The following is an 18537-nucleotide window of genomic DNA, read 5'->3' as shown; positions in this document are numbered from 1 at the left end:
AGCTGGGAGCATTAAATTGTCCAAAATGTCTTGGTATGCTGAGGCATTAACAGTTCCTTTCATGGGAGCTAAGGGGCCAAGCACAACCCATGAAAAACAACCCCATTCTATAATCCCCCTTTCACCAAACTTTACACTTGCCACAATGCAATCAGACAAGCACCATTCTCCTGGCAACCTAAGTGGAGATAGAATTACATTATCTAGATCTTATAGTCTGATCTCACATAAACCAAAATGGAATGATGACAAAGTGCACAGTATGTTTTTTTCTTGCTGTATTTTGAGTGCACTTGTCTGGTTTAGTGTCTGAAGCAAACGGATGATTTCCTGCTGTGGTAAAGCCTCAGTAATCTACAATCCCATTACTCCTATACGGAGCAAGTTAATAGGATTCCAGACCCCTGCATCAAAGCACACTACAACACACCAGTTTCAATCGGGAGCATATTTTACGCTCTTTTTCTAAATTAAACAGCAAACAATACAAACTCTTCATTTAAGACAACTGTTCTTTTTGGTCTACATCAGTCAGCCATACATGGACTAATCAGAAATTATCTGAACATATGTAGACATATGTAAGGATTGAGTTATATAGTTCTGAGATTATTGTTAATAATCTTTTTTCTTATTTCCAGTAAAATACCTAAATATTCCCAAAAAGATAAATGAACTTAATCCAAACTTGAATGAAGATACACTACTTTTCCAAAGTGTGGGATCAGTAAGATTGTTTAAATAAATTAATACATTAATACTTATTCAGCAAGGATGCTTTAAAATGATCACAAGTGACATTAGCATTTATAATGTCATAAAAGAGTTATATTATTTCAAATGAATGTTGTTTTTTTGTTCTTTCTATATTTAAAATTAATAAGAATTGTTACTTGAGCAGCAAATCAGCATTTTTGAATGATTTCTGAAGGATCATGCGACACTGAAGACTGAAGTGATGACTGATGAAAATTCAGCTTTGCGATCACAGGATTAAATTAATTTTAAAATGTATTACAATAGAAAAATGGTATTTAAAATAGTAATAATATTTCAAAATATTACTGCTTTATATAGCATTTGTATTCAATAAATATAGCCTTCGGAAGCTTAAAAAATATTTTAATATCTGATTTTGTTTCAAGTAAATTAGAAATATTTTTTTATGTGATATTTGATCAAATTATATATATATATATATATATATATATATATATATATATATATATATATATATATATATATATATATATATATATATATATATTTTAAATGTAAAACAAGACATAAATACTGGATATTTTTACTCTATGCCAAATCAAATTATTCTAGTAAAACAATCCACTTAAAAATATATTTTGTGTAAACAGAGAGTGTTTAAAATGATTCTGGGATGTCTTACCTGTCCCACTGTTCTCCTGCTTCTTCCCAGAGGTTTTATTCTCCTGTTTAAAGGAATTCTCATCATCTGCATCCCCGTCGCCCCACCAGGATGGCTGTCCATACAGTGGGGTTCCCCTATGCAAGGCAGCTATATCACCTGCTATAGAAATGAAAATATTAGCTTTGCTTTGAGGACACAAGGACACATACATACAGTATATACAATGCTGTATTACATGTACATTCATGTTAGTGTTTACATGTCACATTAGCATCTGATCGCACCATGATTGAATAAATGAACAAGATAACATTTTCCAGAAAGGTTTCATTTGTTAACATAAGTAGAAACATAAATCTGTTTCTGATCTGTGCAGGGCAGAACATTTCCATTTGCACAGGATCATTTAGATCAAGTGAATTGTGGAAGAATGCTTTTGTGAATGCATAATATTGATTCAGTCAGTGACTCCTAGTGCTGCAGTGGGTTTGATTCTCAGTCGTTTTATTCGTGTGCTTTCCACAGATGCATCTTCAACTTTAACAGCCGGGGACTAAGGGACTTTTAGACAAGCCTGACAATTAGCAGGATGAAATAACCAGGTGGCAATGAGATAAGAGTGCATGTTAAATGCTACCCACCCTCGAAACACTGATGGCTGAAAAACAGGCATGGGCGTAGCGATTTTCCCTTCCCTATTATTAAATCCCCAGCACTTCACGACAGGGCTGAACCACAGTTCTAATTACATAGAGTAACACATAAACTACATGTGTGTTTCAGTGGGTTAAAGTCTCAAAAAAATAAAAAAAAATAAAAATAAAAACACATTAAGCTGTGGTTTACAGTGATTTTAGAACAGCTAATAAGGCCTGTTGCTACGCTACATATACCTGGCAAGGTTTTATAAAATAAACTTTCAGCAATAGAAATATAATAATCTATTTTTTAGCCATGTTTAAAACTAAAGAAACACAAAAAGCAGCAGGGCAGTAATACTGATGTTATGAGGTCAGAGGCATGCGTTTATAGTATTTGACAACAACTTTAAATGATGCTCAGGTTCAGCCAATCATAATCAAGGACCAGAAAAATTACATACTTTGAAGTGCTAAACTCGCCACCATCGTGGGTGGTTACCAAGGTGTTGGTATGTGGTTGCTGAGGTTTTCTCAGTGGTTGCTTACTGGTCAAAAGAGCCAATCCCAATTATAAACCTAGATGACCTTTGTGAATAAGTCTTTGATTAAAATGAACAGAACTACTCTCCTCTTCAATCTGCATGATTTGAGGTATCATTCAAGCCCACAGCACAAATGGTCATCGACGGAAAATCAATGGGACTGTGCTAGCCATTTAGAGTTGACAATGTCATTCTTAATTTTCCATTTGTGATAAGCTTTTTTTTTCCATTTTCCATTACAGGGAAAAAATCAGATGCAATCTTCTCTTTAAGGCTGGCCCACACATAAAGATTTTTAAAATGTAAGAGACCACAATCATGACAATAAAAAAATCATAGTTTTAAAGTCCCCTTGTAGTCAATAATTGTATCCCTTAAAACACATCTTTGATCACCCAAATTACATATTTAAGTTTTTTTTTCCTGTGAAAAATGTATACTCTGGATCCATTATTATGCAAATTAGCCCCACCTCTACTCACTCATACCGGGTTGTCTAAGTCGATGTATCACAACGGTAATGCATTTTATGTATCGCTTTTTACAACGATACATAAAGGTAATTAATATGATTAGCCTATTGTTGATTATATGATTAACTATGTTATCAAACAGCTAATAATGTGTTGCTAATGTTACAAACCATGTTCTCGTTCACCATCTCAGAGTCAGACAACTGCCTACTAGAAACGCTTTGAACAACTTTGTGCAATGTCAGTGGAGAAAGGCATATAGTTCATAACATCGTAATATACATCATATACATCATTCACTCGCTATGTTGCTAAATGTACCCGATTTTTCATTCCAACAGAAAAATATACTGGCTTCTCTTAAAACTCCCCCGCTTCACAGCATCGTTAATGATAAAGCATGCCCGCATGTTGGTGAGATTGGTTACAAGGTAGTTTGTGACAATTTAAGGAGAAAATATGGTGTTGACTTATGAATTTTCACATGGTTTGTCTTAAAGCATATTAAAACACCACATTAAGACATTAAGTGTAAACAACATTAAAACTTGATTTTCACTCACAAACAGTTTTGTTCCTATAGTGCGTGGAGTGTCGCAATGTGATTCCTGACTGTGAACACGAGAAATCTTGGAATCATGGCAGAGAACGGGCTAGAAGAAATTAGTAATAGTGTTTGGACTGCTTTTTGCAGAAGGTTGTGATGTTCTTCGAGGCAGGTTCAAATCACTCTGAACACACCAAAGGAAAATCTGATAAAATAATCTGTAGAGAACCATCAAGATAATTGGGACCTTACCTAGGATTATCGGAAGGGGAAAATTGGGCCCAAAATCAGATTATTTTATAGTGTTTGGGTGCCTTTAGCCAGAGAGCTATTTTTATCTCTCACAACTGTCACATGTTTGTGTTGCTTCTCTGTGAGGAGTTATTGAATTTTCTGAATACTGCCCTGGTGCTTGATCTGAGATGAGATGACAGAAGGTCAAGTACACCTGCTACTAGTTAGTTGCTTGATAAAAATAGACTAAGCTCATTTATGTCACTTTGCTCTGTTGAAAAGGGTAACTGGAATAGTTAGATGGGGCACATCTACACATTAAAGGAGTTGCATTATTGAACGATGAAACATTGTTTTGCATCACCTACACAGTAGACAAGAATCCATAACGTACACCCTGAAATCATGAAGGTGGTTTTTACCTTGCATCTTGTCATCTCCTTTGTTAGCCTCTACAGCTTTGCCTGCTGGTTCAGCAATGGGCTCAGTTGGTTTCTTCACTTTGGCTTTGTCTGGAGAAGACTTGGGGGTTTTTAAGGGCTCAGCACAGGTGGGCTTCTTGCCCAGTTGAAGTTGGCTGGTGAACTTCTCATGCTGATATAAAGGAGGGAGAATAACAAAGTGCGTGCCAGAAACCTGCCATCAGACATTACTTCAGGAAGATAAGTAAACTACATAAGACAAGCATGTGCAATTCTGATAATACAAGCGCCAACATCTTAATATTTTGATGAACCAGCATATAGTTGGCTATAGTGGTTGTTTTACCTTCAGAGCCTCCTCTGGCACATGTAGCTCTCCTCGTTCCACAGTGAACAGGTTGGTATGTGAGTCAAGTTAAGGAAGACAGTCTCATAAATATCTAAAACATACTGAATGTTCATACTTCATTCACACAAAGCAAAGGCTCAAAATGTACTCTCTGTCACCCTTTTGGACAATGTTCACACACACACATGGGCCACACATCCGCAAATACTAGTCTACATCTCATTCTTTGTCATGCTCAAACACACACATCTTTCAAATTATGACCGTATAAACAAATTAAATACCAATAAATTAAATAAGGATACTACGAAATACTAAATAAACACTAAGGGCCAGATTTAAAAAACAGGGCAAATTAGCGTGAGACCGCAATCCTATAAAAGCACCAATGGGAGTGGACAGTTCTGGGGTTGATCTACTGACAATGGGTGAATTAAAGAATTTCCATTATGGCCAATGCAATCTACCAAAAGCAGAGCAAATTAAAAAATAATGTGGCTTGGTAATCGTCTATATGTTTTCCTCTGGCATTTCAAATAAATTAACACGAGAGAGTAGTTTTCTTCCTTCTACCAAGTGCTTTTGGTTTCCTGTGGTTCCTTCCAAGCAACAATGGCGCAAATACCATGTTGGCTATAGCGCAAACCTTAGTAAATCACTCTGCATGATTATTTAAATACTCTCCCCTCATAAATGTAGCGTCTGAAAGGGAAACTCTTACAAATGGATACGCAGATCAGCTGCAAAAATAACCCAGTCCACAGCTTTTCATAGTTCACTTTTCACTGTGTGTCTGAAAGAGGGTTTGCACTGGTGCAAGCTGATAGTAAACCTGGCCCTAGATCTTAAAAGCTTTCAGAAGAAATATCAGATGATGCATTGAAGGATATCATATCCAAACCTCAGTTTGTCATCCATCTTTAAAGTGATGTACATCTGTTCCTGGATCCTGACATCATTAACAAACGTCTGACAATAAAAAAGACAAACACAATTCACATTTTAGAGAGCTGTTCAACTTATACTGGTTCACATCACAGACACATAAGTTCATTTCTAGTTCACAATATGTGAATATAGTGGTTTGGAGAATGGATGAATGATACTATGATACTAATGTTACTTAAAAACATTAGAAAAAGAGGTCCAAAGGACTTCTTCTACAAAATGTTAAAAAGCCTTTATAAAGTATAAAGTCCTCATGAAATCAAAATTGATCCTATTTACTTAGCACATATTACTAGTCTTGTGGTGAACAATTAATCCATGTTAATTAATGAAAGTTAATTTTTTTCTTCTTCTTTTTTTCTATTAATCTTTAATAGAAATCTGAAAATTTACTTCTGCTCTTGGCATTCCTCCTGTGATGACGTCAGTTTGCCCGCTTGGATTGAATATCCTTAGCTCGCTCCAACCGTCAGTTTACTAATAACGAGGGATGAAAAGGAGGTGCGCTAAAATAAAATCCCTTCCTCTATTCAATATTCCGTTTACTTGGAAATACGTAACAACACTGAAGTGTAGTTGGTTGCAACTTCCGGTTTAATGGGGACTTTAATAGCCTTTTAATGTTTTATACTAGAAAAAGTGCGTTGGACCTTTTTTTCTAATGCTTATGACTGAGATCCAACCAAAGAGCATCTTCTGGGATTATTTCAAAAGGTCCTTCCAGCAAGTAGTATTCCAAGATGTTTCCCTCTTAGCTTACCTGGGAATTAACTTCACAGAGTTTTTTAAACTGTATTTATATATTTCCTATTGAAAATAACCAGTAGCTAATTAGATACAGTCTTGAACTATGATTGTAGATTGCATTAGAGTGAAAAATGTTCTCATTAAGAGAGCATTTGATTGGACAAAAATCTGTGTACTGCAGGATGAGTGAATCAATATGTTTGCAGTTTTCCTCAGAAGAGAAAGACTGTAATTTTGAAATGTGCTTATTATGCTAACAAAGAATTATCAACATTTAGAAGTATTTAGCATTTAGATGATCTCAAAGGTAACACACACAAACTAAAAGCCACAAAACACTAAACTTGATTTCATGGGAGTATTGTGTACAGGAATAATGAAGTGTGAAGCAAAACAAAGACTTTCCTTTTCCGAATTATCAAAGTATTAAGCAACTAAATCTGGGCTTTTTTTCTTTTCTTTAAAAATCCACTTTAAAATTATACAAACTGAGTCATAATGACATGCTAATGGTTTAATCTCAAAATCTCCTTGATCTCCAAATCCCCATCAGACTTTACCTATAGCTAAAGATAACCATACACTGCGCCCCATTCACCTGCCATTCATTAAGACAGTAAGAAGGTTGTGTATTTCTTCAACTTCAAACGTTTAGCGAAGACATGTTTTTCAGGTCTCTCTAAACATATTACAACAGTGAGAGCCACCTCACAATGTCTAAAACCTTCAAGGTGATTATAATGAGCTGTAAGGTCTGTTCTGTCTCAAATATCAGCAGCTTCCTGCAGAGCCAAACAAAGAGGGGGGCTAATCGCACTGACAAAGCACTTTCTAGAGCAAAAATTTCTATTTAAAATTTCCATTGAAAAGCTGAATCAATCTCCTCTTCTGTCCTTCCAACAATATCCAAAGACCTTAAGATGGAATGTGGGGTCACAGTAGGGGAATTTGTACAGTCTCTTCAGTAGCAGACTGCAATGTTATTTCCCTTAATTCTGTTCAGTTTTCAACACGTGCCAACTTCAACTAAAGGAATATGGTAGTTTCATGCGACGTCTGGGCTTGTTTTGTTAGAGTTTTGTTGAAAACAGATCCCTGCTCAACATGAGTGTAAACAGTCCTGAAACTGCTAAACAAAAAAGTGGATAATATGCTACACACACTATTATAGTCATTTCCTGCCAAAGCAGGACAGGAAGAGGAATTCTTAAGCATGACTCAACAGGAAGAGGTTGTAATTTGTGTGAGTGGCCCCATGAGTTCTGATTTAGTCAGAGAGATTCTACTGACCTCAAAAAGACAGACATAATCTAATACAAACACAGAGCACAGACTCAGGAAAAGCAGGCTGCACCTCAATATACTAAGGTTTAGTACTACCACAGTACATGAATCAAGTATGAAGAGGTCAGTTTGTATTAATCTGATTCAACAACAGGCTGAATATACATGAATATAATTCCAATTTTTAAAGAACCTAGACTTTATCTTTTAAAATAATATTTGGTTGACTTTACAGTATCCTGCATATTACATGCTGACTGATTAAATAAGTAAATGGATGTGATTAATTTGGGGTTTAAGTGCGTAGCGATGAAACCCTATACGACAATTCACCATGACGTCACAACAGTAATAAACGCTCTTCCGGGTGGCAAAAGCCGAAGCGTTCCAGTGGCAACGCTAGTAAATTGCTTGGGATTCAGACATAGTTAACATGATTATTGAGGGACTGATTAACTAATATAGGACATAGCAATACATGAAATGCCTAACCTTGCTCCGGCAGATGTAGCGCTAGTCTAATACCATCATTTTTAAATGAGCCTCAGCCTACATTGAGTAGTTATTTTAGTGACTGTTGAGTTTTGACTATGTTAGGCTATCGTAGATGGTCTATTTCCCTGTTATCTAACTAAAAAAAGCTATGATGGTTTTCTGTTGCTCGGTCGGGGTCGGATCAGATGGCACAGACGTGAGCTTCTGACGGTCAAAAGGATAGCGTGCTGTAGACTAGCGCTACTCCGCTAACGTTAGGCATTCACTCAAACTAAACTCGTGGTGATGATGAAGCCAGTGTGGTACACGCATCAATCATCCATCAGCCTACAACTATGTTTTGCTTTTCCCATTTCTTCCATTGACAAGTTTGGTCTCTTCCTACTTTTACTTCAGGCAGTGACTGGCAATAAGTTCGATCTTTAAAAGAGATCTAAAGTTTACTAATATTAGTCTTGAATTTCCCCAGCTGAAGATAATTATAGATTGTAGATGGACCGTTTTGAGAATACTTCTCTGTAGCGCCACTTTTGACAACGTCCACTCGCTTTAGCCTCCTCACCCACAGGTTTTGCTGTATATATTTTCTGAATGAAATCGATATAATCCTACACCTTTTGCTGTATATCTGACGGCGTAACCCCAAACACAAGTTGTTTTCATCATAGTTTCAACTTTAATCAACAACAATGTTCTTAACTATGTCACTGTTTACAGTAGCCGGCTGGATCTCTTCAGTTTGTCAATAGAAGCCGCTCGCGTTCTGCCACCCGGAAAGTATCCTGGTGCCCATTGTTTACAAACATTCTGAAATGGTCTATTGTAATTGTTCATTTTTCCAAGGATCAGCATTCTCCCCTAAAAATGATCAGGCAGACCAAACCTTAAGTCGTAGAGACTTGAAACTTTGAGGGCTGGTAGTACTCCCACCACCTACAACGTCACCAAGGCTCGCCCCGATCGGCCTGATGGTCAAAAGTATGAAATGACTCATAACTCCAAATCCTTGGCTCAATATTCGCTAAGGTTAGCCAAAATGTTTGATGTGATTGGGGCCATTTTTCCTAAAAACTCCTTTACTAAAAAGGGCTATAACTCGTGAACGGAACAAGATATTTTCACTAAACTCAGAACACATATGTATGAAAAAAGTCAGATTGACTTGAAAATGTCCATGCAGTTTCTTTGTCCAGGGTCTCTCTATGAGGACATTGGCGTATCTCAAAGCACATGGCCGTCATCGGCCAATAAAATTTGAGCATCTATTAGACAAGGTTATTGGAGCCCGATCAGAATGAAACTCGGTATGCATCATCGGCACGATGCCCTGAAGGAGCCTGAGAAGCTTTATATTGGCGCTTTTCACAGGAGTCGCTTCCTTAGACTCCTGATTTAGCATACTTTTGTGAATATCTTCAAAACCGAGAATAAAACCACCGCAGAAAATTCAAAAACATAGGTCGATAGCTAAACAATAAATGTCAACATATTGATAGGAAGTGGTAAACAAATCCAATCATTGTCACCCATGGGTCATTTTTATGCAATCGTAAATATGAGTGTCTATAACCTTCAAAACAAAATGCGATATTTACACCGAATTCTACATACATATGTATGGGCACACTCTGAGGACACCTAAATCTTTTCAATGAATGATCTAAGTGGTTATATGCTTGCTAAATAAAACATAATATATTTTTACGCATGTGCTTAATGGCCTTAAACGCTCTAACACTGATCATTTTTAACTTAAATAATTTTGTGTAAGAGACCGTAAAGAAAGAGACTGTAAAGTGACGTTATGAAGAAAGCACATTTTATTATCTGGAAATTTAATTTACTGAACTTACTATAATTTCCTATACTATTGTGTTTTTACACAATTTGTTTCTTTAAAGGCAGTGACATTCATTTATCAGAAATGTACCACTCCATTGACTTTTGCTCTTACTCACCCCATTCAGGCTTCCTAGATCCTTCACTTTGTGCTCGTCGCTGGTGGACTCATAGTTGATGACAGCATGCTGCTTGTCTACACTGCGAGACTGCAATCACAGACAGGTAAAAGCAGGAGTTACCTACCTGAGACAGTTTGCGCTAGCATTTTCACTTCAAAGAATTATTATTTTTGGAAGCTAGTTTATCTGCAGTCACAGTAGTATTTCATCTCATAGTAATGATAGAATTTGAAGGTGACATTTCTCAAGTTTGCAACATGCCAGACATCTTACAAGAAATGTTCCCTCACACAAGTATTACAGATTGGTTGTGGCCTCAAAGTGACATTAGCAAAATTTCGTGGACAAAAAAGTTCCATTGTCTATTGTCAATAGCATAGAGATGTATGAAGCACAGCCCACAAAGAATTCACTTTCAAACCAAGCTGTTTTCTGTTGGTCAACACAGTATATTTTTTTGTGAAAATCTTTCACTCTTTTGCGAAATTCCTGATTGCGTGGATTCCTTTTGAATTGACTGGATTTTGCCAGTGAAAATGGATTCAATTCATTGTTCAATTGTTCAAATCATTTTTAGGCACTGTATCTTCATTTAAATACGAGAGGAATGGCCAATCTCTCGTTTGCAGAGGAGTAAAGGCATGTGTAAGTTGCTCAGCATAAAACAAGCATTACATTTTTAAAAAGTGCAAACCACAAGTTTAAGATGTAGAACCTATATGTGCTGACGATAAAGCACCTAAAATGTGTGTACATGAGCACAGTGGCTCTAGTTTAAAAGAGAACGCATCCTCAGTTGATAAGGAATATAATACTTTACCAATCTATATTGAGACATGTGACCACTAAACATTATAATGCAATCACATGACCAGATCGAGACTGTTTTCCCTCTTTGACCTTAGCATAGAAGGGTCAAAGAGGGAAATGGGGGAATTCTGACTAAACAAAGCCGTGTTTATGTCTACCAGAGACTAGTGTTTAAAAGCAGTTTGTTCATCTATAGTCTACTATACTCTCCATTTAAAGGCTGGTCTACGAGCCTTTGTTTATTGTGTACTGGTAAATGGATTTAAGAAATGGCTTTTTACTATTGTTTTGAGGTGCAAAGATATATCATCTTTGCACCTCAAAATAATAGTACAAAAAAGCCATTTCTTAAATGCCATTGGAGACTTTTGACCAAAATGTTGGAGTCAAAAGAGTTGCTATGCAGTTGCTAACTAAGGTGTTGTGAGAGGTTTTTAGCAACTTGTTATGTGGTTGCTAATGAGTTACACAGTTCACAGCTTTTCTTTAAGAAGATATTATATCTTCTGCACAGTTTGTGTTGTGATACGTGAAGATTGTTTTTGTAGTTGGACCGGGTTACTCAGCTCTCTAATGACATGACTGACACTTTCTCCCTCAATGTTTGGCATTACAGTCTATGATCTCGTAGTTCGACACTGTAGTACATCTAAAAGTACCCCATGAGCTGTTTGCCCCACTTTCTATTAATAAAGCAGTATGACTAACATGTGTATACTGATGCAGAGGTAGATAGTAACAGTCATGCCACTTAGCTGGAACACAACATTCCTCCTGGGTATGACTTAATCTGTCCCCATCCTTCCTATGATCATTACACAGAGCTTGTGAAGTACACTACCATTCAAAATTTTAGGTTCAAGAATATTTTTAAAATGTTTTTGAAAGACTTTTATGCTCACGAAGGCTACATTCATTGTTCTTTTTAACATATTTTAACCTTAAATGCATGATTGTTTCGCTATTATTACATATTTGGGTATATGACGACCCGGATCTATATCGAACATGGATGGATCTCTAATATCAAGAGTTTTATATTATTGCGACAGGTAGAGTAACAATTACAGAAGAATAAAATAAAGCATATTTTGTTACCTTTTGGAGCTGGGAAGGGTTCAGTTTGAGCATATGTTTTACAGCATCATCACTGTCTTTGTCAGTGCTTCTTTCAGTATGTTCAAAATCTGGTTCATATTCGCGTTCTCAAACATATTTTCAAAACTATATTTTTCAACAAATATTCAAAATCAATATTTTGATCGCTGAATGCCTTTTCACCAGATCCACCATCAAGTGACAGTTACACTAATATCTGATAGAGCTCAGTACTTGCTCTGCAGTAAATCGCTGAGCCATTTCAAGTTTTAATGATGATACTTTCTAGACTTTTGTTTTCTGCCTGCGGTAAATATGATTGAAATGTCACTTCATCATTTATCAGACATGCCATATTGTGGAATAAAGGTGAATTAAACTTATTCAGTCATCAAAGATTCAATTATTGTTCTGCAGAAAAATATATATACTTACACTGTTATATACACGGATCGTTAGCAACCCTATACAATTTTTACAAAAAATAAATAAGAAAACAGATATTCTTTTATCATTTTATAATTAATTAATTGAGGAATATTAAGAAAGTTGATGTCTAACTTAATAATAAATGAGGAAGAAGGTACTGAACGGGTCACTAAAAAACCTGAAGTATGCATTTAATGGTTAAAATGTGATTTATTCCTGTGATGGCAAAGCTGAATTTTCAGCAGCCATTGCTCCAATATTCAGTGTTACATAATTCTTCAGAAATCATTCTTATATGCTGATTTTGATGCTCAAGAAACATTTTTTTTTTATCATCAATGCTGAAAACATGGATCTTTTTTTATTTGTATCATTGATCAATTTAATGCAGCCTTGCTGAATAAAATATTAATTTCTTTTATTTAAAAAAAAGCATACTGACACCAACTTTCAAATGGTAGTGTAGCAGATCTTAAAAACCTTGCTGTCTTCTACCAACATAGACAAGCTGCTTTCAAGGCAGTATCCAAACCAAAAATGAACTTCATAAGTGACAGATTGGGAACATTCTACATAGGAAGCAACTTACACAATTAGTGCTTAACTCACATTTAATTCTGATGGAATTTGATAATAGCATGTCACTACATAAATAAATAAATAAATAAATAAATAAATAAATAAATAAATAAATAAATAAATAAATATATATTTATAAATATATATTTTTTTTCTTTCTTTATTGAATGAAACAAATAATTGCGATTTTTCTGGTCTCATCCACCATTTTATATAAAAAGAATTTCCACGGAACAGCTTGAAGAGATGCATACTGGCATTGCCTTCTCAGTGAAGGATACATGTAACACTGCTTTAGAATTTCTAACACAGCAGTCTGAGGTAGGACTACCTGTTTGAAAACAGTCATTATTTTTGCAGTTTTACAGGGTGATACTAATAGTTCTAAAATTACACACTTATGCAAACCACGACCATGATTCAAAAAACATGGTCATAATATCAACAGAATACTATTATAAAATGTGTTCATATTTTGAACAGATTCATATTTATTAATATTTGCTTGTAAACACTTACATTTATTTTAATTTCAGTCTTAGTATTAGTCACTTTAGTACTTTAACTTATTTTATTACAAATTTGATTAAAAAAAAATTTAAGTTTAGGTTTTTCAAGTTTTTCATGTAATATTTATATTTCAGCTTTACTTCAATTAACGAAAGTGTTTTTAGTAGTTCTAGTACACTGAGAGATACCCTTCCTGACCTGTAGCATAAGCTCGCAGTCATCACGTCCCACAAAGATCATTTCACGGGGCAGCCGGTGCCGCGTACCCCCGCTGCTCACGAGGAACCAGGACGTGAGGCTCATCTCTGCACTCTTCTCCAGCCTCAGTCCCTACGTCATCCTGATGGACAGATAAAGAAAGAGAGACATTTATGAAGAACTTTCTATCAATAACATTCAACTTCTCAGTCCATACAAGCTTTTATTAAACTTACAAACTTTAAAAAAACAATAGTGGGCTTTTTATAAAGAGATCATGTCCATCCCACATAGATGTTTAAATTTGAACCGACAGTGGAATGTGGGTGGAGGAAGAGAGAGTGATCCGTTAGACCGCGCTGAAATCTGCTGCATGCTGACTCTATTCTGAAGCTATAGAAGCCTGGGACACTTCCCTCCTCCCTCGCTGCCTATGATCATTGCCAGATGCGGCAGGAAGTGATGTAGGCAACTTGGCTGCACACCCTACTGGGCTCTGGGATTTTTTTTCCCCTTTCTATGAAAAGGAGGTCACATTCAGCTGCTCCAGGCTACAGCTGCAAATGGTCTGGGAAGAGGAATTTAATGTATCCTCCTGACATACAAACCCACTAGCACCTTCTAAGTGACCCAATGATACTCTTCAACCCCTTTTATTTATACAAAATACATGGTACTCCAACGTATACCATAGTAGAACAGTGAAAAAAATATTTCAATGGTATATGTCGAAAAATGCATTAGAGGTTGTTGTTTGTGTAGTCTGTACATTATTTACAGCTATGCACCACCTCAAATGTACAAACAAAAACAAAATAGGTCTCACTGACATCTGACTACAATAACAAGTCTCTGTATAACTCGAATACTGTAGAGAGCACGTCTGTCACCGTGTCACCTGGAAGACCCTTACCACTAATATACACTACTCACACAAGCAGCTAGGGCTACTTCACACTGGATATTGTGAAAGCCCTTTTTATTTGCATATCGCTATGACAACATCTTGATCAATAATAGATGCCATTTTGATAAATGGGCCCCATATTTGCTGAGAGCACAAGATGATTATACAGCTTGAGGTGCTGGAACACAATATCCACTCACTGAAATACAATATAGCTGACCTCCACTTAAAAGTTCTAAAGGTCCACTTATGTATGTAAAGTAGATGTAAGCAAGATTTTTTACATCTAAAAAAATAATAAAATAAAATAAAATAAAATAAAAAAAGTTTAAGGTTTTATACTTGTTTTTCATTTTTCATAAAAAGTTTACTGTACTTTGTGAAAAAGCTGTACTTTCATTATATGTTCCCTTCTGTATTTTATCCTTTTATAAGGAATTTGTTTTATATAATAATGAAAGGGGAAAAAAGGAAGGAAGGAAAAAAGGAAGTTTACTGTATAATAACTCTTTTTTTCCATCTAATGCGATAACATAAGCTTGTTTCCGCCACGGAATGAACAAATTTAAAAGATAATTGCGACTTTTTAACCTGCAATTTTGATGTTACGTAACTGTTATAAAGTCAAAATGACGCTATATATCGCACTTGCGAGAAAATTGCAAATGCGACTATCATGCATTTCATACTTTATAACTCGCAATTGCAACTTTCTAACAATCAAGTCAAGCTTGCAATTGCAAGTCAAATTCAAAAACACAAAAAAGTAAGAAATGTTGAAATTCAAACTAAACTCGCGAGAGAAAAAAATGCAGAATTGTATTAAAAATGTGGAAATTCCTTTTTTTTCTTCTCTTTTTTTTTTAATTCCATGGTGAAAGAATGTATTTTGTTTCAAAAGCCCAGGACTGCAAAAAAAAGAAGAAAAAGAAGAAATGACCGTTCAAAAACTTTTATTCAGCAACAGAGCAGGTTAGGGACAATGTTTCGGAGATCAATAAAGTTCTGAGAAGTCCTTCACAACACAGATAGACCATATCTTGGGACCTTGCGAGGAATAGCTGAATACAAGCAGCTGGGTTTTCTCTTTTCTGGAACACAAGCAATAATCGAGCAACCACAGGAAAGCCTTTTATACCCGTCAACTACCCACGGAATTCAGGAATAAGCACAACGTAGCATAGGCGCTCTGATGTGGTGTGATATACAATTTTCTTTTAATAAGACATGAAAGAGCTTTGGAAGCTGGAGAGTGTTGGTCGTCTGTCCTCCTGATGAACACGTGCATTCAAACCAATCTCAATCTTCAAACCCATCACAATCTCTGCATAATGAGACAATCTTGAGAATAAGAATACTTAAAGACTTAATTTAAAAGCTTAAAATCTACCGACTTTACTCTTGACTTAGAAGTGAGCTTCACCTTCTTAGAGGCACACATACTTCATGAGTCGCCGAACAGACACATCACTTTCTGTTGAAGAAGCTCTGTGCCCCAAAAAGCTCCCCTTTCTTCCAAACTAAGCGACATATGGTGTTTTTAATGGGTGAAAGGGTGATTTCACCATGCTGGCTGTGAGTGCATCCTCCCGCCTCAATGTCTGAAGAGATGGATTGTTTTGGGTTGACGGAGTGTGTTCGCAATGAACAGGAAGTGTGGCTAACGCTTTCTCCTGCTCATCTCTGAATTTCCGTCATCTTTAAGAGGAATAAGGCACTGATTCACTCTGGAATAAAAGAAGCGGTGAAGCTGGAAACCACCATTTTAATAATGAATAGCAACTGGAACAACTTAAATGTGACAGATTGTGATGTTTTTGCTACACATAAAAGAAAAACGTTCTTTTCAGACTGGTGTTTTTCGTGTATGAAGCTGTTGCGTGACTTTCTGCATGGAGTCTACACCCATCTAATGAGAACTCCAGCCAGATGATACACAAGAATCCTCTGACCTCATATCATGACCCATGAGTACTAGCCTGACCCATCTCTGCTGCAGCCCAGTCTAGCAAACAGACACTCTTAAAGGAACAGTTCATCCCAAAATTAAAATTATGACATTTCTTGACAAACAAGTCAATCAATTACATATATAAAACAAAGTCAAACATGTAAAACATGCACAAAGTTCACTCATTTGGATTCAACAGTGCAACTTTGACCATGTGCGGCTTATTTTCCAAAACATACGGTATATGGAAATAAGCACATGAACACTTTGCACCTTTTGTGTTCCACAATAGAAAGAAAGTCATGTTTGGAACTACATGAGGGTGAGTTAATGATGACAGAATTTTGATTGTGGGATAAACTATTCTTTTCAAACTTACAGTGTGAGATTAACACTTCATGACAGACAGGGTTTAAGTACAGCTGATGCAATGTGACATGAATGTCGCTCTTTTAGAAATGTAACGTTTCGCTATACAGTGAAGTCCTTGTGTCTGTGAATGCCTAGTGAATGTTGCAAGTCCTTGAAGGTAGTAATATGATGTTGCAAGGCAAATAAACATTGTGAATTATAATAACACTATTAAAACGGCGAGTGAAAAAGTCAATGTTCTTACTGCTGTCATTATGATCTCTTCACTGAGTCATCACAAACTGTTCATTTGATTGTCTCGGTTCATTGCTTTTATCTAACTCACCACACAAAGAAATTAAATCATCATTCAGTTTCTCTTACAAAGCATTTGGACTGCATTTGTCAAAAAATATATTTGTATTTCTAGAAACAGATGCTGCAACAATAAGCGTAAGGGCATCTTAGCCCTCTGTCTCAAACCTAGGAAGGCAGCAGACTACATTTCTGACTTGTCACCAGACAGTATACGCTAATCTATTTTAAGTGCATCTCTATGCTAATGCTGGGAGAGAAATCGATCCACAGACAACCTCAATGCTGAAGGAGAATGCAGCGAGTGGGCTTGACAGAATGAACAGCGGACTTTCATTCAGATAATTCAAGCTGTTTGCCCTGGAAGGGACTAGATTTAGTGTCTTGTGTGCGAACAATGTATGTGCCTGTCACTTTACTCGGCAGACCATATCCTTCTGACATTGATAAATGAGATACAATGCATTGTGCCTTTAGCAGAAATGCTTTAAAAAGGATGATTTTTAATGATGCCTTTCCAAGAACTAAAAGTGAAGTCACATTAGTGAAACGTCAGTCCAAAATTCAGGTCCATTGTTCATTATCAATAGTGTAGTGATATATGAAGCACAACTCACACATACGTCAAACCAAGCAGCTTTCTGTTGGTCAGCATGGTGAATTCATCTGACCAACATAAATAGGGAAATATTTTGCCCTATGTTGGTAAAGGCCAACGCAAACCATTATTTGGAGTTAAAAACACTACTTTCAGAATTTACTAAAGTAACGTTTACTAAAGTTCCAACTTACAAAGTGTAATGCGTCTCGCAGTTTAAAATGCTTACACTACGTCCAACGCCATCGTCGCACCAGATACACTTTTTCCGTAAGTTGACTACGGAAGGCGGTCTAAGCTAGACATTTTACTTAATAACATGTTAAATAGAAATAGATATATTACGGAATAGAAATACAGAATCGAAACATGTTAAATAAATATTTATTTATTTTTCAAAAACCCATTAATTTTGCTTCAGAAGGCCTCAGAATCGTGTGGATTACATATATAATGGAAGGATACACTTTTTTTGGGCATCAAATTTTGGGCTTCCATTCACTGCCATTATAATGCTTGGAAGAGCCAGGCAGAACATTTGTGTTAACAATTTTTTGTTGTTTTGTTCTTTATTGAGCACATCCTGCAATTTACCAACAGTAGACAGCAGTTTATGACAAACCACTGATTTAGCCGATTTGAACAATATGTTTAGTCTTTTATGGAGAAACAAAAGCGCACCGCTGTGAAGGAAAGAAATCAAAATCACACCACCATAATTTCTTGCTGTAGGGTTGCATACATCTCAACAAAGAAGATGTATT

General features: G+C 36.1%; 1 protein-coding gene across 2 annotated transcripts in view; it reads right to left on the bottom strand.

Moving 5' to 3' along the window:
• The window catches only part of cep170aa (centrosomal protein 170Aa), a 47010-nt gene that overhangs the window by 24596 nt on the left and 3877 nt on the right, over nucleotides 1–18537 (bottom strand). The window contains exons 2-7 of one of the 2 annotated variants that reach the window (XM_067422494.1): nucleotides 13652–13793; nucleotides 10025–10114; nucleotides 5483–5561; nucleotides 4590–4648; nucleotides 4244–4415; nucleotides 1403–1540 (exon numbers count right to left, since the gene is read on the bottom strand). In XM_067422494.1, coding sequence (XP_067278595.1) covers nucleotides 1403–1540; nucleotides 4244–4415; nucleotides 4590–4648; nucleotides 5483–5561; nucleotides 10025–10114; nucleotides 13652–13756 — 643 coding nt within the window. In that variant the 5' untranslated portion in view covers nucleotides 13757–13793. Of the gene's footprint in view, nucleotides 1–1402; nucleotides 1544–4243; nucleotides 4416–4589; nucleotides 4649–5482; nucleotides 5562–10024; nucleotides 10115–13651; nucleotides 13794–18537 lie in introns of both variants that reach the window. The other variant, XM_067422493.1, reaches the window with a different exon arrangement.

Source organism: Pseudorasbora parva, chromosome 17 (assembly GCF_024679245.1).
Source record: "Pseudorasbora parva isolate DD20220531a chromosome 17, ASM2467924v1, whole genome shotgun sequence".
NCBI lineage: Eukaryota > Metazoa > Chordata > Actinopteri > Cypriniformes > Gobionidae > Pseudorasbora > Pseudorasbora parva.
Note: the sequence above shows the minus strand (reverse complement) of the source record. Positions and strands in the feature narration are given on the sequence as shown.